Below are 22,458 nucleotides of genomic sequence, written 5' to 3' on the forward strand. Positions count from 1 at the left end.
GGATAGAGCATTCTAGAAAGCCAAAAAATGTTCTCATCTATTGACTCAACCTAGTGACTCCATTGTAAAGACTGTATCAAGCGTGCATAAAGGTGTTAAATGAAGCTTTGCACACAACAGCAAAAACCTGAAATTCACTCATGTTCAACATTCAGAGAATGGGCTGCTGACAGAGCAACATTGCATCACTAATGATTATTAAATCCTACTCCACATCTGCTCTGCCAATACAAGACCCACTGCCCGCGTGTAGCTATTTAAATACAACTGAATTTAAACTTCAGTTCCTCAAAGTAGCCACATTTCAAGTGCTCACCTCGCTCTACGTGGCTAGTGACTACTAAACTGGATTCTGCAGTGAACACATCCAGCACAAGTTCTGTTGGACAGTGCTGCTCTCATAGCTTCCTGGGCCATCCCCTTCCTCCTCCCCCTACACGCACGCGTCTATCCAGAAACACCTACTTACCCTTCAGGCCTTGGTTTAAGCCTCAACTTAAAACATGTGAAGCTTCCCCTGATTTACCCCGTATATTTAGGTTTACCTTCAATACAAAAACTGTTATCACCTATAATCATACCATTTTCTCCACCACAATCCTGGAAGCTTCTTGGAGGAACCAACTTTTGTCCAGGGGCTTTGAACTGCTCTGGCATGTCTAAGACCTTGATAACCTGTTATAACTAAGGACACTGCTAAGGACAACCCAGGGGTCCACTACGACCACAGGTGAAAATACGTACGTGTAAGGAAGGTAATGCATCAAAGAAAAACTTGGTTGGGCTGGCAGGCTCACAGGTGAGGTTTTTTTTGCTTTTTTTTAAACTACTAATTCTTTACATCTCTTAATGCCTAACACATGGAGCTTCACTCACAGAAGGTGTTCAGTAAATATTTGTGGAATCGTTTCTGTATTTGAAAAAAAAAAAAAAGACACCAAGCGTGAACCCTAACATAAATTGTGGACTGAGTGATAATGATATATGTCAACATAGGTTGAGCAACTGTAACAAGTGCACGGCTCCAGTGGGAATGCTGATTATGGGGGAGGCTATGCAGGTGTGGGGTCAGGGAGGGTATATGGGAAACCTCTGGATCCTCCACTCAATTAATTGTCCTGTGAACTTACACTGCTCTGAAAAAACAGTCTATTAACAAAAGGCATAGATGTGAAATTAGAAAACAAACTTAGCTTATCATGGTATTAAAAGCATATGCTTACATGTCAGATACTAATATTTTGTTCAATAATACATATCAGAGATTTATAATAAATTAAAAAAATTAAACCTCAAATTTCGCACCCAAATAAGACCTGTTTCCAGTGCAGAGAAAATCGGACTGAAATAATGCCAGGTGCAATGCTCTGGCTTGCCATCAGTACACTAACCCAGCTTCCACACTTACTAAGCACCTACCTATGCGAAGCAGTAGTGAACAAGACAATTTCTGCTCTCACAATGTTTTTTTTTTTTTTTTCCCCAAATAAGACCTTCATTCTGCAAGGTAAATCTTTAAACCCAGCTATCAACAATAGATACTCCAATATGGCCAAAACAAGCTTTTAGTATCCTTATTTTTTCAAATGATTTTTAAAACTCTAAAGTAGTACACGACCTGGTTTAAAACAAAAAGTTAATGCCTCGTTTACTTGGCATCCTTGGGAGAGCCGGTATTCCACATAAATGAATTTTCCTGATAACTCACACTGGTCCATTTAAGCATCAAAACTTAAACTGTTTCCTGTGGAGATGGTAAAACAAGCAAGCAAACAAACAGAAAACAGTACAGATCTTTAAACTTTTAAAAAATCGTCTCTATTTACATTATTTTGACTAATAATGATTGTTTGTACAACATTCAAGCGCCTACACTGTATGTCCCCAGGGTGCCTTTGTAAAAGTTGCAAGTTTTAAAGTTTTTTTTTTCCTGATCCCTGGCTTTTGGTGTGTCAGCTGTCAACTTTTGCAGCTATCAGTGTGAATCTGACTCTAGCATCCTCCCTTCCCCCCTTCAAATTGGCTGCTACTAGGAAAACAAGTTTGTCAGAATTTTGCCTTAAATACACAGGCTTTGAGAGGATCTCCTAATCTAATTTGGGTGTTCAGAGTCTTCTATTTCCTGAATCTGCTAAAGTCTATATTGTACAAGTTCCAAACCAAGCTTTGGATAAATGAGTTACTGCTAAGTATTGTTGAAAGTCCTTACATTGTTTTCATACTTATAATTGATGCTCAGTCACAACTTCATTACCTAGTCACTCATTCAACAAATCTTTAAGTGTCACTACGTATGAGCTGGGCTCCAGTATTATGGTGGAAATAAAGAGCAGAAAAGATTGCTAGTTTTGAACATATTTTAAAATAGTAAAACTCTTAAAACAAAAAAACTGTTCTACTTACTGCCTAAAAAGTTAAAAAGCAGGTTTTTTTTAAGTCTTTTAAATAAAACTACAAAACTACCTTAATTTTTTATAATTTCTGTAGCTTTATACTAAGGAACTGAAGATTCATGGGTAAAAAAACCTTTTGATTTAACCAAATATTTATTTTATAAAGCTCTGAATAAGATTCCAAGATTTTGCACCTCTTTTTTCTCTATTACAAATCCCCATCCAGCCCTCAGGAAATCACTATCAACATATGCTTTAGTATTAAACAATACTCACAGTCTTGGTAATGATAATCATACCCATTTCAGCATTGTGGTAAATTTACCATTATTTTAGTGTTCAGCAACATTAATTAGAAAAAAGTGTTAACTCAGGAAAATTTCTGTCCAAATTTTCAGACGTTTCAATATACTTCGCTTTGGGGTACAAAATTTTTTTTAAGTTTTAAGAGATAAAATATGGTGTGACTCTACAATATTGGCTTTATCTGCCACAATCATAATTTTTAAATTCCATTATCCATTAAATTCTAAGGCTAGGTAATGAGTCAAGAAGTTCAGCTTAAAACTGGTCTCTATGGATTAATTAAGACGTCAGGTAAAACCCCTGGCATCAGCCTTACCTGTTTTAATTCCCTTGGAATCTCCCTTCTCATTCACTTTCTCCTCTGGGATCATAAGTAACCATTCATATTTTAGATTTTATAATTGATTAGTGATTGCCTTTATTCTTTAGACTAAACCGGAAATGGGTATTAGTTATTTACTGCTGAGAAAGTAAAATATTTAGAAGTGAAAAGTTACTATCATTAAAAATCTTTTTCAGCTGTGCATTAATCTCTCTCCAACATTCATTTTGCAACCTAAAAATGCTTTAAGCAGTACTATAAAGGCAGATCCTGGACCCAACTTCCAAAATAACAATGTAGTGCTATTTAAAATGTCACTTAATAGCACAGTAATCTTTACAAGTTGGCTCTGACCTCATAAGTATACTACCTTGTCCTGTGAAAGAAGTCTGATTTTAAATAAAAACAATTCAGATGGAAACCCAAATATAGGCTCTTGCTCTCTGCAAGCAGCAAATCACAAATATTTACTGGACACACCTGCTATAAGCAAAATCTCTACCAGGTACTCCACACTACCTGTTTTAAAAAAAAAAAACAAATACAGACCTGGCTCAAGATATCTCAAGATATATATAAATATATACACACACACACACACACACACTCACGATATTAATATTAACCGGTAGGAAAAATAAATACATTTGAATGATAAAGTGATCATGAACACATAACATTCTGGCAGCAGAACTAGAGGGCACTCAGTTTAAATGTAAACAAAATTCTTTTTTGCTTCCCTATTTTAAATCTGGGAATCAAAATCAGCAAGAAGCAAAAAGTGAGCCAACAGCAGCATCACCACAGCAAAAACCCAAAATTCTCAGGAGCAACTGGCACTGGATCATTCAAAACAAAGTCTTCCTGTGAGTGCTCATCAGCAGTTGCTCTCCTAAAATCTCCTTATCAGATTAAAAACAAAACCGATTCCTGGCGGAAAGCGAAGCTTCAGGGAAGCACCCTCGGTACTTGTTTCTCTGACACCCATCCCTGCACCGCACCGACGGAGTCGGGAGAACACAACAGGGAATCAGCCTATTGTCTGGAGAACCGCAGGACCGTCCGAGCGCCACGGGGCGCGCGGGAGCAAAGGAGGCGAGGCGCGAATCCGGCACAGGTGTGTGTGTGTGTGTGTGTGTGTGTGTGTGTGTGTGTGTGTGTGTGTGTGTGTGTGTGTGTGTGTGTGTGTGTGTGTGTGTGTGTGTGTGTGTGTGTGTGTGTGTGTGTGTGTGTGTGTGTGTGTAGGAGCAAAGGAGGCGAGGCGCGAATCCGGCACAGGTGTGTGTGTGTGTGTGTGTGTGTGTGTGTGTGTGTGTGTAGGAGCAAAGGAGGCGAGGCGCGAATCCGGCACAGGTGTGTGTGTGTGTGTGTGTGTGTGTGTGTGTGTGTGTGTGTGTGGAGGGACACACAGGTGTGCTAGAGCCGCAAGGAAGAGGCCCGACTTCCAGCCCCAGACGTCGAGAAACGGAGGGAGACAGAGTCATTACTGAGGGTTAAACCGCTGAGCTCGAGGAGGGGAGAGGGAGCGAGGGAGGCTCTGAGGGGCTCTCGGGGCTCACCCGCCTGGAGGCTGGGGACAGAGAGGGGACAGCCCGCGGGAGAAAACAAAGGCTCTCAAACCCAAGGGGCAGCCTAGAGAGCCCCAAACAATGGGCAGTGCCAGGTCTGGGTGACCCGCGAGGAACGAGGGTGTCGCGGAGGTGAAGCCGGGTGGGAAGAGGGAAACAAAGAGAGCAGCCCCCAAGTGTGTGCCCCTGGCGGCGGCGGCGGTTACCTGTGAAAGCTGCCGGGGATTGGGGCAGCAGAAGAGCGCGGAGCTGGAGCTGAAGCTGATGGCTCCTCGGCGACTGAGGACGTGCTGGGGGACCGGCCTGTCCAGGGGCAGCACCGGCAGCTGGTAACATACTTCCATTGAACACGCCCGCCCTGCCTCCGCGCGGCGCCCGCCCTGCCGCGGCCGCCGGCCCCTGCGCTGGGAAGGGGCCGCGGCTGCGGGGCGCCGGGCCGAGGCGGGGGCAGGGCGGGCGGGTGCGGACCCCGGGCCGGGAAGCCGCGCTCACGCCTCCCCCACGCGAACACTGCGCCCGGGTCGCCGGCGGGAAGGAGCTGCAGCGGCCGCGGCGACAGTTACGAGGACCTGCGCGCGCCCAGCTCAGGGGTGCAAGCGAAGGCAGCACAGGCAGAGTCCAAGGGGGTACCCCGCCGCCCCGGGGCTCTCACGCCGAAGGAGCGGAGCAAAGGCAGGAAAAAGCGGTGCAAGAAAAGACGGCTGGAGCCAGTGGCGAGACCCGGGGTGCGCGGGGCTCGGGACCCGCACCAGCTCCGGCCACGGCCGCCGTCCTGCCCCTCCCCTCCCCCGGAGCCTGACTTCACTCCGCCCGCGGTGCGAGCCCGGCGTAATTCACACTTTGCAGCCGGGGACCCTGCGCCAACCACGGCCGCCGCCTCCGTGACGTCACGACGCCGCGCCGCAGGCCCCGCGCCCGCGCCGCCGCAGCGCCCGGGGAGATGGGCTAGCGGCGGAGGGAGTCGGCCGCCCGCCTGCGCACCCCCGAGCTCCGGCACCGAGCGCCCCGCTCCACGCCGCCCGCCCGCCCAAGCTCAGCTCGCGGCCCGCCCGCCAGCTCTGCCCCCGCCTTGCCCCCCACCCAAGGCGCGTGCGCACAGGCCCGGCCGTGTGGGGGCATTCCCCTCATCTGTAACATCTCGCGTGCGGGCACGCTGCAGCTGTGGGCTGGACTCGGCCTGCGCTAGGGGCGCCACGCCGGCCGGACGACCCCAGACCCCCAAAGTATGCAGTGCGGTCGCGGCGCTCAGCCCCGACGGCGGGGTCACCGCCGTGTTTTCCCTCCTTGAAGTCCCATTCCTGGGCTGCGCGCGGGACCGCTGCGGCAGTGACGTCAGCGGGCCGCGCGGGCCCCGGCCTCCGGGCTACGTCACTGCCAGTCCCTCCGCGGGCCCCGCTGGGGCGCGGCCGCTGCAGGTGCGGGTCCCGGGACGGTCCGGGCCGAGCGCAGAAGGCGAGAGTGACGATGGGGCGAAGGACTGGGGGGAAAACACCGAGACGGAGAAAGAAGTGAGAGGGTGCCCTGGAAAGAATGAGAAACGATGATATTGAGAAGACAAAGGAAAAAAAGGCGGCTGCTTGCCCTTTTACGAAAAGCGTTTTCGTGGGTTGGTTTTGAGTGTCAGAAAGGAGGAGGATATAAAAAGCGCTTGACTTGGTTCGTAAGCTGGATATGTAATTTGCGGGTTCATTTTCTCACATCCTTAAATGTCGGAGCTTTTCAGCTGTAACCCGTTGTTTCAAATGCGTTCTGGCCCGAACACACTCTCCCCTGCTGGCAAAATTGTTAATTGGGCTCGGCTCTCAGGACTCCCACCCTTCCACTTACGACGAGCCACTGGCAAAGTGGAAAGTACTTCATAGCCATTACTGGTCAGAGCAGATACCAAATGTTCATGATTCCACAAATCAGTGAAAGGCTGCAAGACTTACCATCTTGCCAGGGCATCTGTTTCTTTCACAGCACTTAAAATTTTCTATCTCCTCCATTGGTATTTTTTACTTGTCTGCTCTCTATCATTAAAGGAAATATAACTTTCCCTGTGGTTACGTGGATTTTATCTTCACTAGATGATAAACTCCCCTCTAGTGCAACAACTGGCCCAACTCGTCTTTGAAACCGTAAATACTCTCACAACACCTAGTAGATGCATTGAGCACTTACTGTATGCTTAGGATTAAGCTGAGCACTTTGTCCTATTCTGACAAAAACCACTTGAGGTAATAATATTTAAATTGAAACAAGGCTTAGGGAAACATAACTCGCCCTGTTAGATCTCACACACATAGGTGGCAGGATTAACCTCAAATAATGTTTTGATTGTGTGTACAATTAACCACCCAGAAGGTGGTATTGGTGTGATATCAGACAGTATATACTAAATAACTATCACATTTAATAATATCCAAGAGACTCAGTTCAATTAAATCATTTAATAAGACTCGGCACTAACTAACCAACGCATTGCCCTTCAGCAGAGGGGGGAGCTAACATTTACTGAGTACCCACTGTGAGCCGATAGGTATTCTATATGCAATGTTTAACTTAACTGTACATAATGGCCACATAAGTAAACATTTGCTCTCAATTCTACCGATGAGGAATCAGGTTCCAAGACCATAAATCATTTGTGCCACCAAATTCTGTTCAGTGTATTTTAGAGCCATGCATTTCCACCACCCATGTTGTGTCTCAAGACCAGAACTTCAGCTGTTTTCAGTGTTCTTTACTGCATTGGAGAGTGTATTAGGGTTCTCCATTAAAACAGAACCAATAGGATGTGTGTGTGTGTGTGATTTATAGTAGGTGTAATCAAACAATATGGTGAGTGTTTAAAAATTTTATTACATAAAAGACACATTGTTTGTATTGTTGGATCACATCTTGTATATGCACCCCTATGTTCACTCCTCAAAATACTCCCCCTCACTTCAAGTACACTTATCCTATCTTTCTTGCCACTTTCTAAAGCAGTTCTGGAATTCTCTTTCATGAGTGTCTTTAGTTGCACTGTCGTGGCTGCTTTATTGTCCTGAATCATTTTGACTTTGGGGAAGAGCCAGAAGTCACACAGTGCCAGATCCCTTCAATAAGGTGGATGAGGACACACTGTATAGTTTTTATTTGACAGAAATTGCTGTATCCCAGAAGCGATGTGTGACATGGATCATTGTCATGATGAAGGATGATTTATGGCACTTTAAAACACACCTTCTCTCAAACGTGGCTCACAACCGACTGACGGCGCTGAACAAGTTGAAACTTGTCACACACGGTTAGTCAGATTCCAGCACCACTTCCTGTATTGAAGATCCCTCACTTTCCATTGGATGGCACTTGGCAGCAACATTCACTGTATTTTGTGATCATAATGGAAAGAACCCGTGTCACACATCACTACTGGTATGGCAATTTCTGTCAAATAAAAACATTATGGTGTGTCCTCATCTACCTTATTCAATGGATCTGCCACCGTGCGACTTCTGGCTCTTCCTCAAAGTCAAAATGATTCAGGACATCGAGGCAAGTAGGAGAGCACAACAAAAGACACTCACGAAAGAGGACTTCCAGAACTGCTTCAGAAAGTGGCAAGAACAATGGGATAAGTATGTTTGAAGTGAGGGGGAGTATTTTGAGGGGAGCTTAATGGCAATGTGTCTTTTACAGTAATAAAGTTTTTTATTTAAACATTCACTGTATTATTTGATCACACCTTGTAATATGCACCCCTATGTTCACTGCAGCGCTATTTACAATAGCCAAGATATGAAAACAACCAAAATGCCCATCAATAGATGATTGGATAAAGAAATTGTGGTACATATACAATGTAATATTGCTCGGCCATAAAAAAAATGAAATCTTAACCATTTGTAACAACATGGATGGACCTAGAGGGTATTAAGCTAAGCAAAATAAGTCAGACTGAGAAAGACAAATACCATATGATCTCACTTATATGTGGAATATAAAGAATAAACAAAATGAACAAACAAAACAGAAACAGACTCAAAGATACAGAGAACAAACCGATGGTTACTAGATGGCAGGAGGGTTGGGGGCTGGGTGAAAAAGGTGAAGGGATTAAGAAGTACAAATAGGTAGTTACAAAATAGTCACAGGGAGGTAAAGTACACTATGGGGAATATAGTCAACAATATTGTAAAAACTATGTATGGTGTCACATGGGTACTAGACTTAACAGGGGACCACTTCATAAATTATATAAACGTCTAACCACTATGCTGCACACCTGAAACTAATATAATATTGAATGTCAACTAGAATTTTAAAAAGTAATCATGGAGATATAAAGTACAGCATAGGGAATATAGTCAATAATATTGTAAAAGCTATATATAGTGTCAGATGGATAATAGACTTACGGGGATTATCACTTTGTGAAGTATATAAATGTTTACTCACTATGTTGCTTTGTACACATGAAACTAATTAAAAGAAAAAAAAACCAAGTGTTTAGAACTCCAGATTTCTTCCTCAATCCTGTGCATACAGGTAACTCGCTCCCCTTCACCTCTGCAGAAGATTGGATGGATTGAACCGAACAGGCTCCAGCTTGGGTTCACCAGGCAGAGGTGAGGGTGGGAGTAGAGTACCATATAAAAAATGGTGAGATAAATGTGAATCTGACTACGTGTTGATAGCCAAGTTTATCTCCTTGGGGCAAGAGGTTGGAAGATTACTCTTTAGAAAAGTGGACCTGTCCAAGGCAAACGTTTTACAGTTATTATTAGTTCAGAGACCTCTACCCAAATAAGTGGGTCCACATATAATTCTTAGGTAAGTCCTACTCATGCACATGGAGCTCACAAATAGCATATCAGTATCTCATCCTTAAATAGGAAAGAAAAATCAAACATTACCAGAACCGGAATAACTCCACAACATGAGAGAAAATAGAAACAAACAAGAGGAAACAAACAATACAGAGAACCCCCTCTCCAAGAAAACCAATAATATTCTTAGATGAGAAGTCATAATATATATGAACAGGATGATATAAAAAGTAACAAAATAACTCTTTAAAACTGAAAACTATGATAGCAAACATTAAGTATTTAATGGAGGTGTTAGAAAATAAAGTTGAAGGTATTGTCCCAAAAGCAAAATGAAAAAATTAACGATATTGGTAATATGAGAAAAGATTAAAATTGGAGTTCCAGTCCACAGGGTTTAACACACCCAAATAAAGATGGTTTCAGAAAGAAAGAATTGAGAAAATTGTAAGGGAAGAAATAATTCAAGAAAATTCAGCAGAACTGAAGGGCACACATTTCCAGATGGAGATAGCCAAGTCTGTCCTAGAACAATGGATAGAGAAAAGACCCACACCAAGGCATATGATGAAATTTCAGTACAATGGAGACAAAAATCAGAACTTAAAATCTTCTAGGGAGTGAAATCAAAAACCAAACTGACCTAATAAAACAAAAACTGACTCATAAAATCAAACTGGCTTAAATATATTAAGTCTGCCAAGTGTAAACCAAACTGTCAACTAATTATTTTATCTTTTACGGTGAAATTGCCTCACGCCCAATTAGTCGTGCTGCGATTACGTTTGCAGCAAAAATGTTTGTGGCAAAGATATTTATAGTGAAAACACCTAAAACCAGAAGACACTGACATAAAGCTTTCAAAATTGTGAAGGAATTTGATTTCCCACCTAGGAATCTGTATACCTTGGTCCAAATGAATTTAGTGTGAGAGTGACATAAAGATATTTTTCATACCTTTAGGAACTCAAGTATTTAGCTGACACCTTTTCTCAGGAAATGAAGATGTGCTCTAGCAAAAGGAGGGAGGAAACCAAGAAAGGGAAATATTGGTATTCAGCAATGAGAGCTTCAACACAGGAGAGAGGGAAAGGGGGACCCAGAATGATAGTCCACAGCTCACAGCCACAGAGAAGACCTAGAGAGAAACCAAGCCATATGGGAACAATATGAAGTATGGGGGCTCTGAGATGAGAGTGAAATTAATAGACGACCTGAAGAAACTGAACATAGTGAGAGACACTCTGGCAGAGTTTGGGAATCAGTTTATTACTACAATATAGTCTATTAAGCTCAACAAAAAAGATTAAATTACTAACACCAAGAAAACAGTGTTGTAAAAGAAAATAAATGTAATCATCATACATCGTATGCCTCTTCTATAAAGAGTTGCATTCACAATAATGTAATTACAGAACATTGATTTAACAAAATATGGTGTTATAACTAACTATATTGAGAGGTATAAGAAGATAAAAAGTGTGGTTGTTTGAGTATTATTAGGAAGCTAGGTTTTCATCTTCCACAGTAGAATATTAATAAGGAATATCTAAAATTGAGATACTAGTTAATGAGTTAATAATATGGAGCTCAATATTTTAAGGAACAACTAAAAACTGTGAACATTCTTCAGCAGAACAAGAATTGGTAGAGTGTTGAGATGGAACAAGAGGCTACTAGGCTTATTATGACTTAGAACTATTGAAATCTAAAAACTATCTGTGTGTATTATTTCTCTCATTAAAAAAATTAAAATAATTGTAGTGAGTTGAATTATGTCCCCCAAAAGATAAGTGGAAGTCCTAACTCCTCGTACCTATGATCATATTTGGAAATAGGGTTTTTGCAGATGTAAACAAATTAAGATAAGGTCATACTGGATTAGGGTGGGCCCTATACCCAACACTGGTTTCCTTATAAGAAGAGGGAGATTTGGGGGCTAATACACTTGGGGAAGAAAACCATGTGAAGACAGAAACTGAGATTGGAGTGATTTGTCTCCAAGCCAAGAAACACCAAGGATTGCCAGCAACGACCAGAAGCTTGGAGAGAGGTACGAAACAAATTTTCTTCCGAGGAAGCTTGGCATTGGGCATTGCCAACACCTTGATTTTGGGTTTCAAGACTTCAGACTGTGAGAGAGTAAGTTTCTGTTGTTTTAAGCCACCCAGTTTATGGTAATTTGTTACAGCAGCCCAAACACACTAATACAATCACACCACTCAATTTCTGTGTATCTTAACTGAAGCAGGACACGTTTCACAGAGGGTCAATTCTTCTAAATTCATTTCCGCACTTGAGGTTAAAAAAAAAAGTCAACAAAAACTAATCAAGTTAGTTTTTTGTTTTTGTTTCTTTTTGACAAAGTATAGAAGCCATCTGTTCAATTAAGGAATGTGGGAGAACTGGCAAACGTGAAACAAATTTTAGTCTCTAGTTATAAATATTTAAGAGTATGCCTGTCTGAGGTTTACTTTCTGTTTTAAAAATACCGTTCTCTCTTGCTGTCTCTGAGGAAGAATAGTAAAGAACAAGGGCCACACACAATAACATTGTAAAATGTTGAACAGAATGTATATTACTTAGAACAACAAAATCTTTTACAGTGGTCTGAAAATTGGTTTCTAACTGTTTTTTCAAACAATCAAGTACCTGAACTTGTTAACTCTCATTCTTATATGAAATAATGACAGATTTAAAGAAAGCACCTATATTATTTACATTTCCTGCACTTCTGATTCCAGTGCCTTGTTTCAAGGTCAAGTATCATCTAAAAAATAGTTCAAGTAATGAGATATTTAAGATCTTAAAACAGCTGGTTACTGGGTGCTATGGGTTGAATTGTGTCCACTCCTCCCCACTCTATCCCCCCACTCCCAAAGAAAAGATACATTGAGATTCTAACCTCTAGTACCACAGATTGTGACCTTACTTGGAAATAGGGTCACTGAAGATATAATTAGTACAATTCATATGAGGTCATACTGAATTAGGATGGGCCCTAATCCATTATGACTGGTGTCCTTATATGAAGACAGCAAGACAGCCATGTGAAGGCACAGACACAGGGAGAAGGCCATGTGAAGATGGAGGCCGAGGTGGGAGTGATGCATTTACTCCCAAGGAACACCAAGGATTGCTGGCTGTCACCAGAAACTAGGAGACACAAATGGAACAGACTCTCCCTCCTCAGAGCACTTAGAAGAAATCAACCCTGCTGACACCTTAGTTTGGGACTTCTAGTCTTCAGAACTGTGAGAGAATAAATTTATCTTGTCTTAAGCCACCCAGTTTACACAGAATAACATGAAATTTACCATTAACCACCCCGTTTGTGAAACTTTATACAGTAGTCACAGGAAACAAATATATAGGGCTTTTATCAAAATTATAATACTGTGGGAGGGGAGTCTTTAAAAAACTTGTTTTTTAATGTTTGCATTGTCATAGTTTATTTAGATTTCAATGTCTACTCTTACCACAAAAACATGCCTTGGAGCATTTTTAGAGAGAACAAACAGCATGAATGTCTGACACATTCCTCTCTTTAGCAGAGTTTTGGGTTCTGATCTCCATACCCAGCCCTTTACCAAAAGGGCACAGTCTGACATTCTATCTGGTGCTTTTGGGTGTCCATCTCACAGAGAAATGTTTTCATTTCTCTAGAGGAAATTGTTAAGAGTGTGATTGTAGTATCATATAGTAAGTGATGTTTAACTTTATGAGAAATTGCCCTACTGTTTTCCAGAATGGCTGTGCCATCTCCCATTTCTACCCATAATGGATGAGAGTTCCAGTTTCTCCACATCCTCTCCAGTACTTAGTATTGTCCACTTTTCAATTTTAGTCATTCTAATAGGTGTATAGTGGTATCTCATGATTTTTTAAAAAAATATTTCAATTCCAATTTTTTTCATTCATTTGTTTATTCACTGAATATTTGTTAAGTAACTACTACATCTTAAGTACTCTCTAGTCACTGGAAATAAAATGAGACAGAAAGTCCTTAACTTAATGAAGTGAAAATTCTAATGCAGGAGAACAGCAATAAACAAATACATAACAATATAACATAACACAAGCTCATGTTACTAGGTGCTGTGAAGAAAAATAAAACAAGGAAGTATATTAGAAAGTAGAATATAGAGGTCACAGAAGAAATCTTTGAGAAGATGACATCTGAGCCAAGTCCTGATTAAGGAAGTAAACTAGGCAATGACTGGGGGGTAGGGAAGAACTTTCTGGATAAAGGGAACCAGGATGTAGGCCTTGTGCATGGATAAGACCAGTGTAGAGCGAACACAGTGAGTGAGAAGCCGTGGAAGGAGATGAGAGCAGATCAATGTAGGTCCCTGAAAGCCTGGCTAAGGATTTGGATTTTATCTAAGCGTGATAGCAAGCCACTGCACTGTGTTTTGTTTATTGTTTTGCTTTGTTTTGTTTAATCAGAGAAATGGTATTATTGGATTTGTATATTTTACAGATCTCTCCAGCTGCTCTGTAGCCAATGGTCTCTGGATGAAGAGTGGAAGCAAGATCTTTTGAAAAGCTTTTAAATAATAGCCTGGAAGAGAGATGGCATTGCCTCTGAGCATCTTTGGAGGAGGCACTATGTAAATGTAAACAGCACAAATTTACGGGTAACCATCTAAGACTGTAAATATCATCCCCCTTTCTGGTTAAAAATCACCACAGTAATGGGGTTCTTTCACATCCCCTGAATTTCTTTAGGTTAGAAACTGGTATGAGTTATTACATAAACCAGTTAATATCCATCTGAACATTGTATTCGTAGTTCAAAAACTTAAAAGAACTTTAAAGTTGAGGGATAAAAATGAAATTACTAAAAAAAAATGAAATTACTATTGAACAATCCCAGGTTTAATTTTTTAGGTGAACTTATAAATAATTAAAATTGTACAAAGTGTAGCAAAATAAGTTATATATACATATGCTCGCTCATATATATGAGCAAACGTATATATACATATTAGCAGTATCAAGTTAATTTTGTAAATGCAACTAGAATAATCCTTCTAATAGTATTGAGGAACCTCAACATTGTCTAAGAATTAGTAAAAGTTTAAATTCTTAGAGTGTAAAGAGTCAGTATTTAAAATTCAGTTGTTTAATGCGAAATTTTTTCATTTGGGAATAAATGAATATAATTAGTAATAGTGGTCACTGACTTTAGAAAATGAAATGATTAAATATTCAAGGTTGAAGCTGTTAAAAAATTTCCCAGGACAAACAATTAGTTCAAAAATGGGCGAAATACTTGAATAGACATTTCTCCAGAGAAGATATACAAGTGGCCAATAAGTACATGAAAAGATGCTCAATATCATTAGTCATTGGGGAAATGCAAATCAAAACGACAATGAGATGCCACTTCACACCCATTAGGATGACTATTATCAACGAAATGGAAAGTAACAAGTATTGGTGAGGATGTGGAGATTATTGGAATCCTTTTACACTGTTGTAGGAATGTGAAATGGTACAGCCAATATAAAAAACACTTTGGTAGTTCCTCAAAAAATTAAACATAGAATTACTATATGATTCAGCAATTTCACCGCATGATATATATCCAAAATAACTGAAAGCAGGGACTCAAATAGATACTTCTACACCAATGTTCATAGCACCATTATTTACAATAGCCATAAGTTGGAAACAACCTAAATGTCCAATGATGAATGAATGAATACATACAATCTGGCATATACATATAAAGGAGCTTATTCAGCTTCAAAAAGGAAGGAAATTTTGATACATGTTACAATGTAGATGAACCATGATGACATTATGCTAAGTGAAAAAAGCCAGATACAAAAGGACCAACATTGTATGATTCCACTCATGAGACACCTAGAATAGTCAAATCCATAGACATAGAAAGTAGAAAAGGGGTTGTCAGGGGCTAGGAGAGGGAGGAATGGGGAGTTATTTAATGGGGACAAAGTTTCTATTTGATATGATAAAAATGTTCTAGAAATACATAATGGTGATGGTTGTTCAACACTGTGATTGTACTTAAGGCCACTGAATTGTACACTAGAAAATTGTTCAAATGGTAAATTTTTAGGTTAGGCATGTTTTACCACAATAGAAAGGGACGAGACATGTGCTATGAGAGTTCACTGCCTTAGCCAACCTCTCTGAGCTCCAGAAAAAAACCCATGGAGGCAGGTCACCACTCTTGCTCTGAAAGCACACACCCCCCTCTTCAATGCTCACAGTAGTTCTCTTCCCCCAAACGGGGTTTGATAGAGCATGGCTGCGGCCTCCCTTCACCACAGGAATCATAGCCAGTGATACATCTTGTTATTGTTCCTATTATGTGTGTTTTTTCTCTTCTACTGTTTTTCTGGAAAGGCTGAAAAAAACTTCAGATAGTCTATGACACTTGCTTTCTCTTTTCAAATATTCTCATAGTTCACAGAGAGAGATAGAGTCATTTACCAAGTTGAAGTTTGTACACTTATCATTATTTCCCTTCATGCTTTCCATATGTTGACTTTTAAATTCAGACTGGGCCTATTGGAGGTGACATGAATGTTGTCAGTAGTACCCAAATACTTATTGGCAGCAAATGCCTTGACAGCTTAGCTCTTGTATGTTTCCTTGGTTTGAGCAATCTATCCAATCCCAGCAGGCAAAATACTGTAATTACAATGTACCTGCTGGCAATTATGATAAAGCACACAGCCTACAAGTCAGCACCACAGATAAAACTGTACACACATGGGAAGACAAATGAACAGATAAGCTGTAAAGCAAACAAAAATATTAAAAGATTTAAGCCAAAGGAGTGCTTTACAAAAAAAGTCCTCCCAAACAAAACAAAACAAAACAACCAAACGTCTAAAAAAGCTAGAACACAGTCACAAGAAACAATTTGCTTTTACTTTAGACAAAGTTGGTCAGATGACAGAGATAACTGGAAGAAATGTATTTCTTAATCTGTGGAGAGTTTCATCTGCCAGATAATCCTCAGATGACACAACTCTCTCTCACTCCATCATGCTTAAGTGAAATGACAAACACTGTTCAGACTTCTAATACTAAATGTAGCAATGATGAAAGTTCACAACGGAGTAGAAATAAAACTGTTTTCAAAAAAAAAAAAAAATGTTTTCAGAATCATGAATGCAAGATATCATTGAAAAAATATAGCCACCATTTTGGAAAATAAGTGACCGGAAATGGCAGTGACGGGGAGAGAATGCTCTGGCTTCTGCACAACTCACAAAACACCGGAGTCTTCAGTTATTCACATCTGCAAAGCCCTTACTTTAGACTTTCACTTTTCCACAAGTACCTTGTCCTTTCGTCTCCCTGTCTTTGCTCATGCTATTCCCTCTGAATTGAACGCCCTCTCTTTCCCACCCAGCCCCGGGTTCCCCAAGTCTAAATCCCACATAACACATGACCCAATGTAAAGGTCCATCCTCAATGAAGCCTTTCCCCAAACTCCTCAGCGGAAAGCAATCTCTCACTCATCAAGTCCTATAAGCTCCTCTGTACTTCTCTTCGGGCACTCCCCTTTCTGCACGGTAGGTATTATATTTATTTATGTACATGTATGATCTGTCTGGACCCCTAAAGGCAGATGTTCTTCAACGCTCTCTGCTGGACCCTCTTTCTACTTAGTCTACACCACATCCACACACGTATCCCTCCACCACAACCATCTCCCCGCTGCTTCACCATCTCTTACCTCTATGAACATGATTCCAACATCTCTATTCTGATCTTTAGTCTTATGGTTCTCTCAAGTTTCCGTCCCTTATTTCTAACTGCTAGATTTCTGCACCAAGCTGCCCCTTGCAACTTCAAACTCACTAAGTCTACAGTAGAAATGACCATCTTCCTTGCCCAACTTTCTTCCTCCTTATGCTAATACTGGCCTTGCTGGTCACTTGGGGGCAAACCCCCTTGCCCACCCTCATTGCCCACATCCAGTTACAAAGCTTGCCAGTTACATTTCTGTAGTATAATACCATGGTCATTTCACCCCTGTCTCCCCACCCCATTTCTCTTTTCCCCAACCTCCAACTACTATTTTATCCTGTTCACCACTGCATCCACAGTTTCTAGAAATACATATCGAAAGAATGAGTCAATTCCCACCCAATGCCTTTGCTCATGCACGTAGTGATCTTACTTTGGAATGTTCTCGTACCACATTGCCAAGTTTTACACTGTTCTTCAAGGTAAAACTCAGTTGCTCTACTCCCCATGAAATTTTCCAAAAGGGCAAATTTCAGAATCAGTCAGGATTCTTGGTTACAAACAACAGTAGCTAACTTTGATTATTTTAAAGAAAAGTAACAACAAAAACAATGTATTGAATGACGTGGTGGACTCTCCCAATGAATGTGAGGCTGAAAAGCAGGCAGGATAATCTGTAGGCTAGACAGAAGGCTAGACCACCTGTATTGTCTCCATAACCAGCCACCGCTGGATCTAGGAGCCAATTCAATCTCTTCTCACCATCCTTCATCTTTCATCACCAGCTCAGGATTGAAAGTCCTGGGTGGGTACATATATTTGGCTTATCCTAGGTATATGCCCAGAGGGTCTCAGGACACAGGATACCTGACTTCTTGACTTTCATAGGAGGTGGCAAGACTGTCTCTCCCAAATTCTCATATAATGGGAGAGTCTCTATATTTATAAGAGGATTCAGACACTAGGCAGCAAAATAAAGTGTACACTGACCTGTCCAGAGGCCATGTCCAGTGGCTATGTCTTAACTCTTCCTCAGGACTGTAAGTTCCATGAAGGCAGAATTCACGTCTGGTTCATTTTCCTATCCATAGCAGCTCCAAAAAAAGAGCACCTTACACTTCTAGTCAAGAGAGTACCTTTCTAATTACTTTACCACAGCTATCTTGATTTAAAATTTCTTGTTTAAACTACTTGATACTACTTTAAATTTTTCATATTTTCCTTTTGTGCCCACTCCCTTTCCTCCCTCGTCCCCCAGCCCTGCTCCTGGTGCAGCGCTCACTCCAAGCTCCTGCTGAGCCAGCCAGCGCCGCTGTTCTTCCAGTGACCATCATGATCCTCTACCGGGACCTCGTCAGCCATGAGATGTTCTCCGACATCGACAACATCTGGGCGATCGCAGATGGGCTGTGCCTGGAGGTGGAGGGGAAGATGCTCGGCAGGACAGAGGCGGACATTAGTGACTCGCTCATTGGTGGAAATGCCTCGGCTGAAGGTCCCGAGGGCAAAGGACCCGAAAATACAGTAGCCACTGGTGTTGCTATTGTCATGAACCATCATTTGCAGGGAACCAGCTTCACAAAAGAAGCCTACAAGAAGTACATCAAAGATTACATGAAATTAATCAAAGGGAAACTTGAAAAACACTGACCAGAAAGAGTAAAACCATTTAGGACAGGGGCTGCAGAACAAATCAAGTACATCCTTGCTAATTTCAAAAACTACCAGTTCTTTACTGGTGAAAACAAGAATCCAGGTGGCATGGTTGCTCCGCTGGACTACCGCGAGGATGGTGTGACCTCATGTATGACTTTCTTTAAGGATGGTTTAAAAATACAAAAATGTTAACACAGTTGGCCACTGGGATCCATCACCTGTCATCATCAGAACCAGCTGCTGCTTTTCATCCACACACCAGGAACAGGACAGATGAGACCAATGTTACCTTGAGCTCTTCGTGTCTCTTGACCTTGATGATACTTGGAGTGGTGGCATTGCTTTTAAGAAAAACACGTCATGTAGGTTGTCAAAAAATAAAATACATTGAAACGAAAAAAAATTCAGATTTTAAAAATTTCTAATGTTTTCTGTAAAATTTGATATTATATATAGTCTTTCATGGGACTTACAGTCTTGTAGAAGATCTCTTCCTTTCCCAGAAATATCCTGGGGTCTGCTCTCAAATTCCCTTCCTGATTCAGAGCAGTCATCTGCTCAAAAACTATTCTCAGAGAACACCCTCTGAAAGGCAGGCTAGGTCAAGTTTGATTGTTCACAGAATACAGTTACCCATTTATTGCAGTCATTTCTATGTGCTGGGTACTTTGTTAAGTGCTTTGTAAACATTATCTCATTTATTTCTCATAACCACCCAATGAGGTAGCTTTTTTTTCCTCCCTCACATTTTCCAGATGAGAAAACAAGCCTCAAACGGGTTCAGTGAATTGCCCAAGACCACACAGGGCTATTTGATCTAAGTTATTTAAATTAGACATAAAAGTCTGTAACACTACTGGCCATCTTTTTACATTACAAACCAAACTGGTTTCCTTTTTTCCTTCAAGAAAAGAAGTGCAGTGTTGTTGATAACAGTCATTAAGATTATAATGGCAGATGGCGGCATCTGTTTTCATCAGACTGCCTTTAACTCTAAATTCCAGTAAAGCAGTAAAGTTTGCTATAGTTTAGAGACTGTCTTTCAAAATGGAACCTTCTAGAAATGACACAGCAAAATTCTTAAAAGTAATCTCCTTTCTCCCCTTGGAAAGTCATTCCAATTGCTGATATTCCAGACCCAATTCAGAGACCTTAAACATAAAGTTTCTTTCAAAATGGATTTTGTTCTGGTTTTGGTGGGAAAGGGTATTGTTTCCATTCTCTACTTCTAAAATGTATATTATTTATTTTGTAAGTTTTACTTTCTTGATTTCACTTATGTTTTATTTAGTCAGTTAAGATATTTTTGGCAGAAGTTTTAGGTTTAAAAAGTTATTATGCATTGGAAGTGGCCAGCGAAGTTTCTGTTGAAAAATCACCTTATGGTCTTACTTACTTCTAAGTAACTTACTACTAAGTAACTTACTTAGTTACTTACTTCCCTTGTAAGTAACTAGTTGCTTTTCTCTTCATGCTTTTAGGATTCTCTCTTTATCTTTAATTTTTGACAATTTAATTATAATATATCTTGTGGACCTTCTTGGGTCTATCTTGCCTGGGACTCTGATTCCGGAACATGCATATCTCTTTTCTTACCCAAGGTTAGGAAAGTTTTCAGCTATTATTTCTTCAAATAAGTTTTCTGCCCTTTTATCTGTCTCTTCTCCTTCTGGGACACCAATAATGAGAATTAGTACACTTGATATTGTCCCAGAGGTCCTTTAAGCTATCCTCATTTTTTAAAATTATTTTTTCTTTTTGCTGTTCAGCTTGCGTGGTTTGAACTATTCTAACTTCCAGATTGCCGATCCATTCTTCTGTATCATCTAATCTGCTGTTGATTCCCTCTAGTGTATTTTTTTCATTTTTGGTTGTTATATTTTTCATTTGTGATTGGTAGTTTCTCATCTTTTCTATCTTTGTTGAAGTTCTCACTGTGTTCATTCATCCTTCTCCTGAGTTCAGTCAGCTTCTTTGTGACCATTACTTTTAACTCTTTATCAGGTAGGTCATTTATCTCTGTTTCATTTAATTATTTTTCTGAGTTTTCCTTTTGTTCTTTCATTTGGAACATGTTCCTTTGTCTAAGTCTCTGTGTTTGTTTCTGTGTATTAGGGATATCACCTAAGTCTTCTGCTCTTGAGGAAGTCGCCTGATGTAAGAGATGTCCTCTGGGACCCAGCAGCACAATCCCCTCTGGATACTCCAGGGGTGTCCCCTGTGTAGGCTGCACACCCCCTTCTGTTGTGGTGGGATCGTGTTTATTGTAGGTGAGCTTTTCAATGGGGCTGGCCCCCAGTCTGGCTAGCTGAGAGGCCCTGCCTGTGGCTGCTGTGGGTGCACTATTGGGCTGATGCACCCATTTTCAAATCATTGTTATTGAGATGCTGAGAGAAACAAGATTAAAAACTTTTTTGAAAAAAAATATTACTCTCTTGCTATTGAAGCACCCGTTTTTATTTATGCATGTTATTTTCCAATCCTGTTGGTAGGTAAATCGTTTTATGTAGTTGCAGTTTCAGATCCTTTTTCTTAAAATAATGACATAATTTGCAAGCTCTTTTTTCAAAAGCCATTGTTGCCATTTACCTCCGTAGGCGACTTTTAACTAAGCCTGTGTTCATAAACATCAAGTGAGAAGGGATGGAAAGGAGAACATTGTCATTATATAACCTTGGCACTAATTACTAAAATCTCTAGCATGTTATCTTCCCAGTTTGACCTAAATTTCACTTATGCTCATGTTTTAAAGTATCCTGCCCCCAATATTTCATTCAATTTTGTGGGAAAGTAAATAGAGTATCTGACATTTTAAGGAACTATAAACCATTTTTTTTTAAAGCAACCAAGATTTGCTTAGCTTATTTATAATAGACTGGCTAAGTGTTGCCATGGAAGACGTAACATTACCAGGACAAAGAACATGAGAAAATTACCTGGAGCATCACATTTACAAAGGAGAAATGAAAAGAAAAAGAAAGCTTTAACTTGCTAGAAGGTCAAATCTCCTAGGAAAGAAAGTGTTAGGTACAGTTGAACTTGCATGATTTTTCTAATTTAGTATTTTAAGGATCATTAAAGTTGTAATTTTCATCTAGAGAGACTGCTGTAAAGGAAGTGTTGGTTTTCCTAGCTTAATTGCCTGTTATGAATTCAGATTCTGTGTATTACTTAAACATAATTGCAAAATTCTGTTATATTCCTATACAAATAGAAATGAAAAAAAATCACTCAAGAAGAACCTAAAGAAGATATATTAGAGAATAATATCTTGGTGATTTTTCTATGGTCTTTCAAAGCACATTTAAAAATTGCCTCACTGCTTCTTTTCTGTTTTCTCCAGTGGGAAAATTATAACATCCAAAATATTGAAAGGCTTTAAATAGCCTATATGAGTTATAGAGAATATTAAAAGAATAGTCCTTGAATCTACAATATATATCATTCATCTTTCTCTGAGAATAAATTTTCATTCTCCTCTCATGTTATATCATAAATTGAGATGAATGACTTAAGAAGTCGTCTAATCACTCTTGCCTTCAGATACAAATAATCTTTATCTAATTTGGAAGGATAAATTTTATATAGGGAGCTAAAACACTTTTCTAATACTGCCTATTTTCCTTCTGATGTGTAAATCCAACCTCAGAGTCGCCATCTAAATTTATTTTAGGGAA

The 22,458-nt window shown here is 40.3% G+C and overlaps 1 protein-coding gene and 1 pseudogene across 5 annotated transcripts in view; one reads left to right on the plus strand and one right to left on the minus strand.

The window, feature by feature from the left end:
• Nucleotides 1–5,062, minus strand: part of PDE7A (phosphodiesterase 7A) — an 86,071-nt gene extending 81,009 nt beyond the window's left edge. For all 4 annotated transcript variants that reach the window (XR_013994751.1, XM_081070450.1, XM_081070452.1 and 1 more), the window contains exon 1: nt 4,796–5,062. Coding sequence is in view for 3 of the 4 variants with exons in the window: in XM_081070450.1 (XP_080926576.1) it covers nt 4,796–4,933 (138 nt within the window). In the remaining variant the exon portion in view is untranslated. The remainder of the gene's footprint in view (nt 1–4,795) is intronic.
• Nucleotides 5,063–18,457: 13,395 nt separating this feature from the next.
• On the plus strand, nt 18,458–18,973 carry LOC308506590 (translationally-controlled tumor protein-like; annotated as a pseudogene). Its single transcript has one exon. The product of its transcript is annotated as a translationally-controlled tumor protein-like (transcript).
• The last annotated feature ends 3,485 nt before the right edge of the window (nt 18,974–22,458 follow it).

Source organism: Rhinolophus hipposideros (assembly GCF_964194185.1).
Source record: "Rhinolophus hipposideros genome assembly, chromosome: 13".
Classification (NCBI taxonomy): domain Eukaryota; kingdom Metazoa; phylum Chordata; class Mammalia; order Chiroptera; family Rhinolophidae; genus Rhinolophus; species Rhinolophus hipposideros.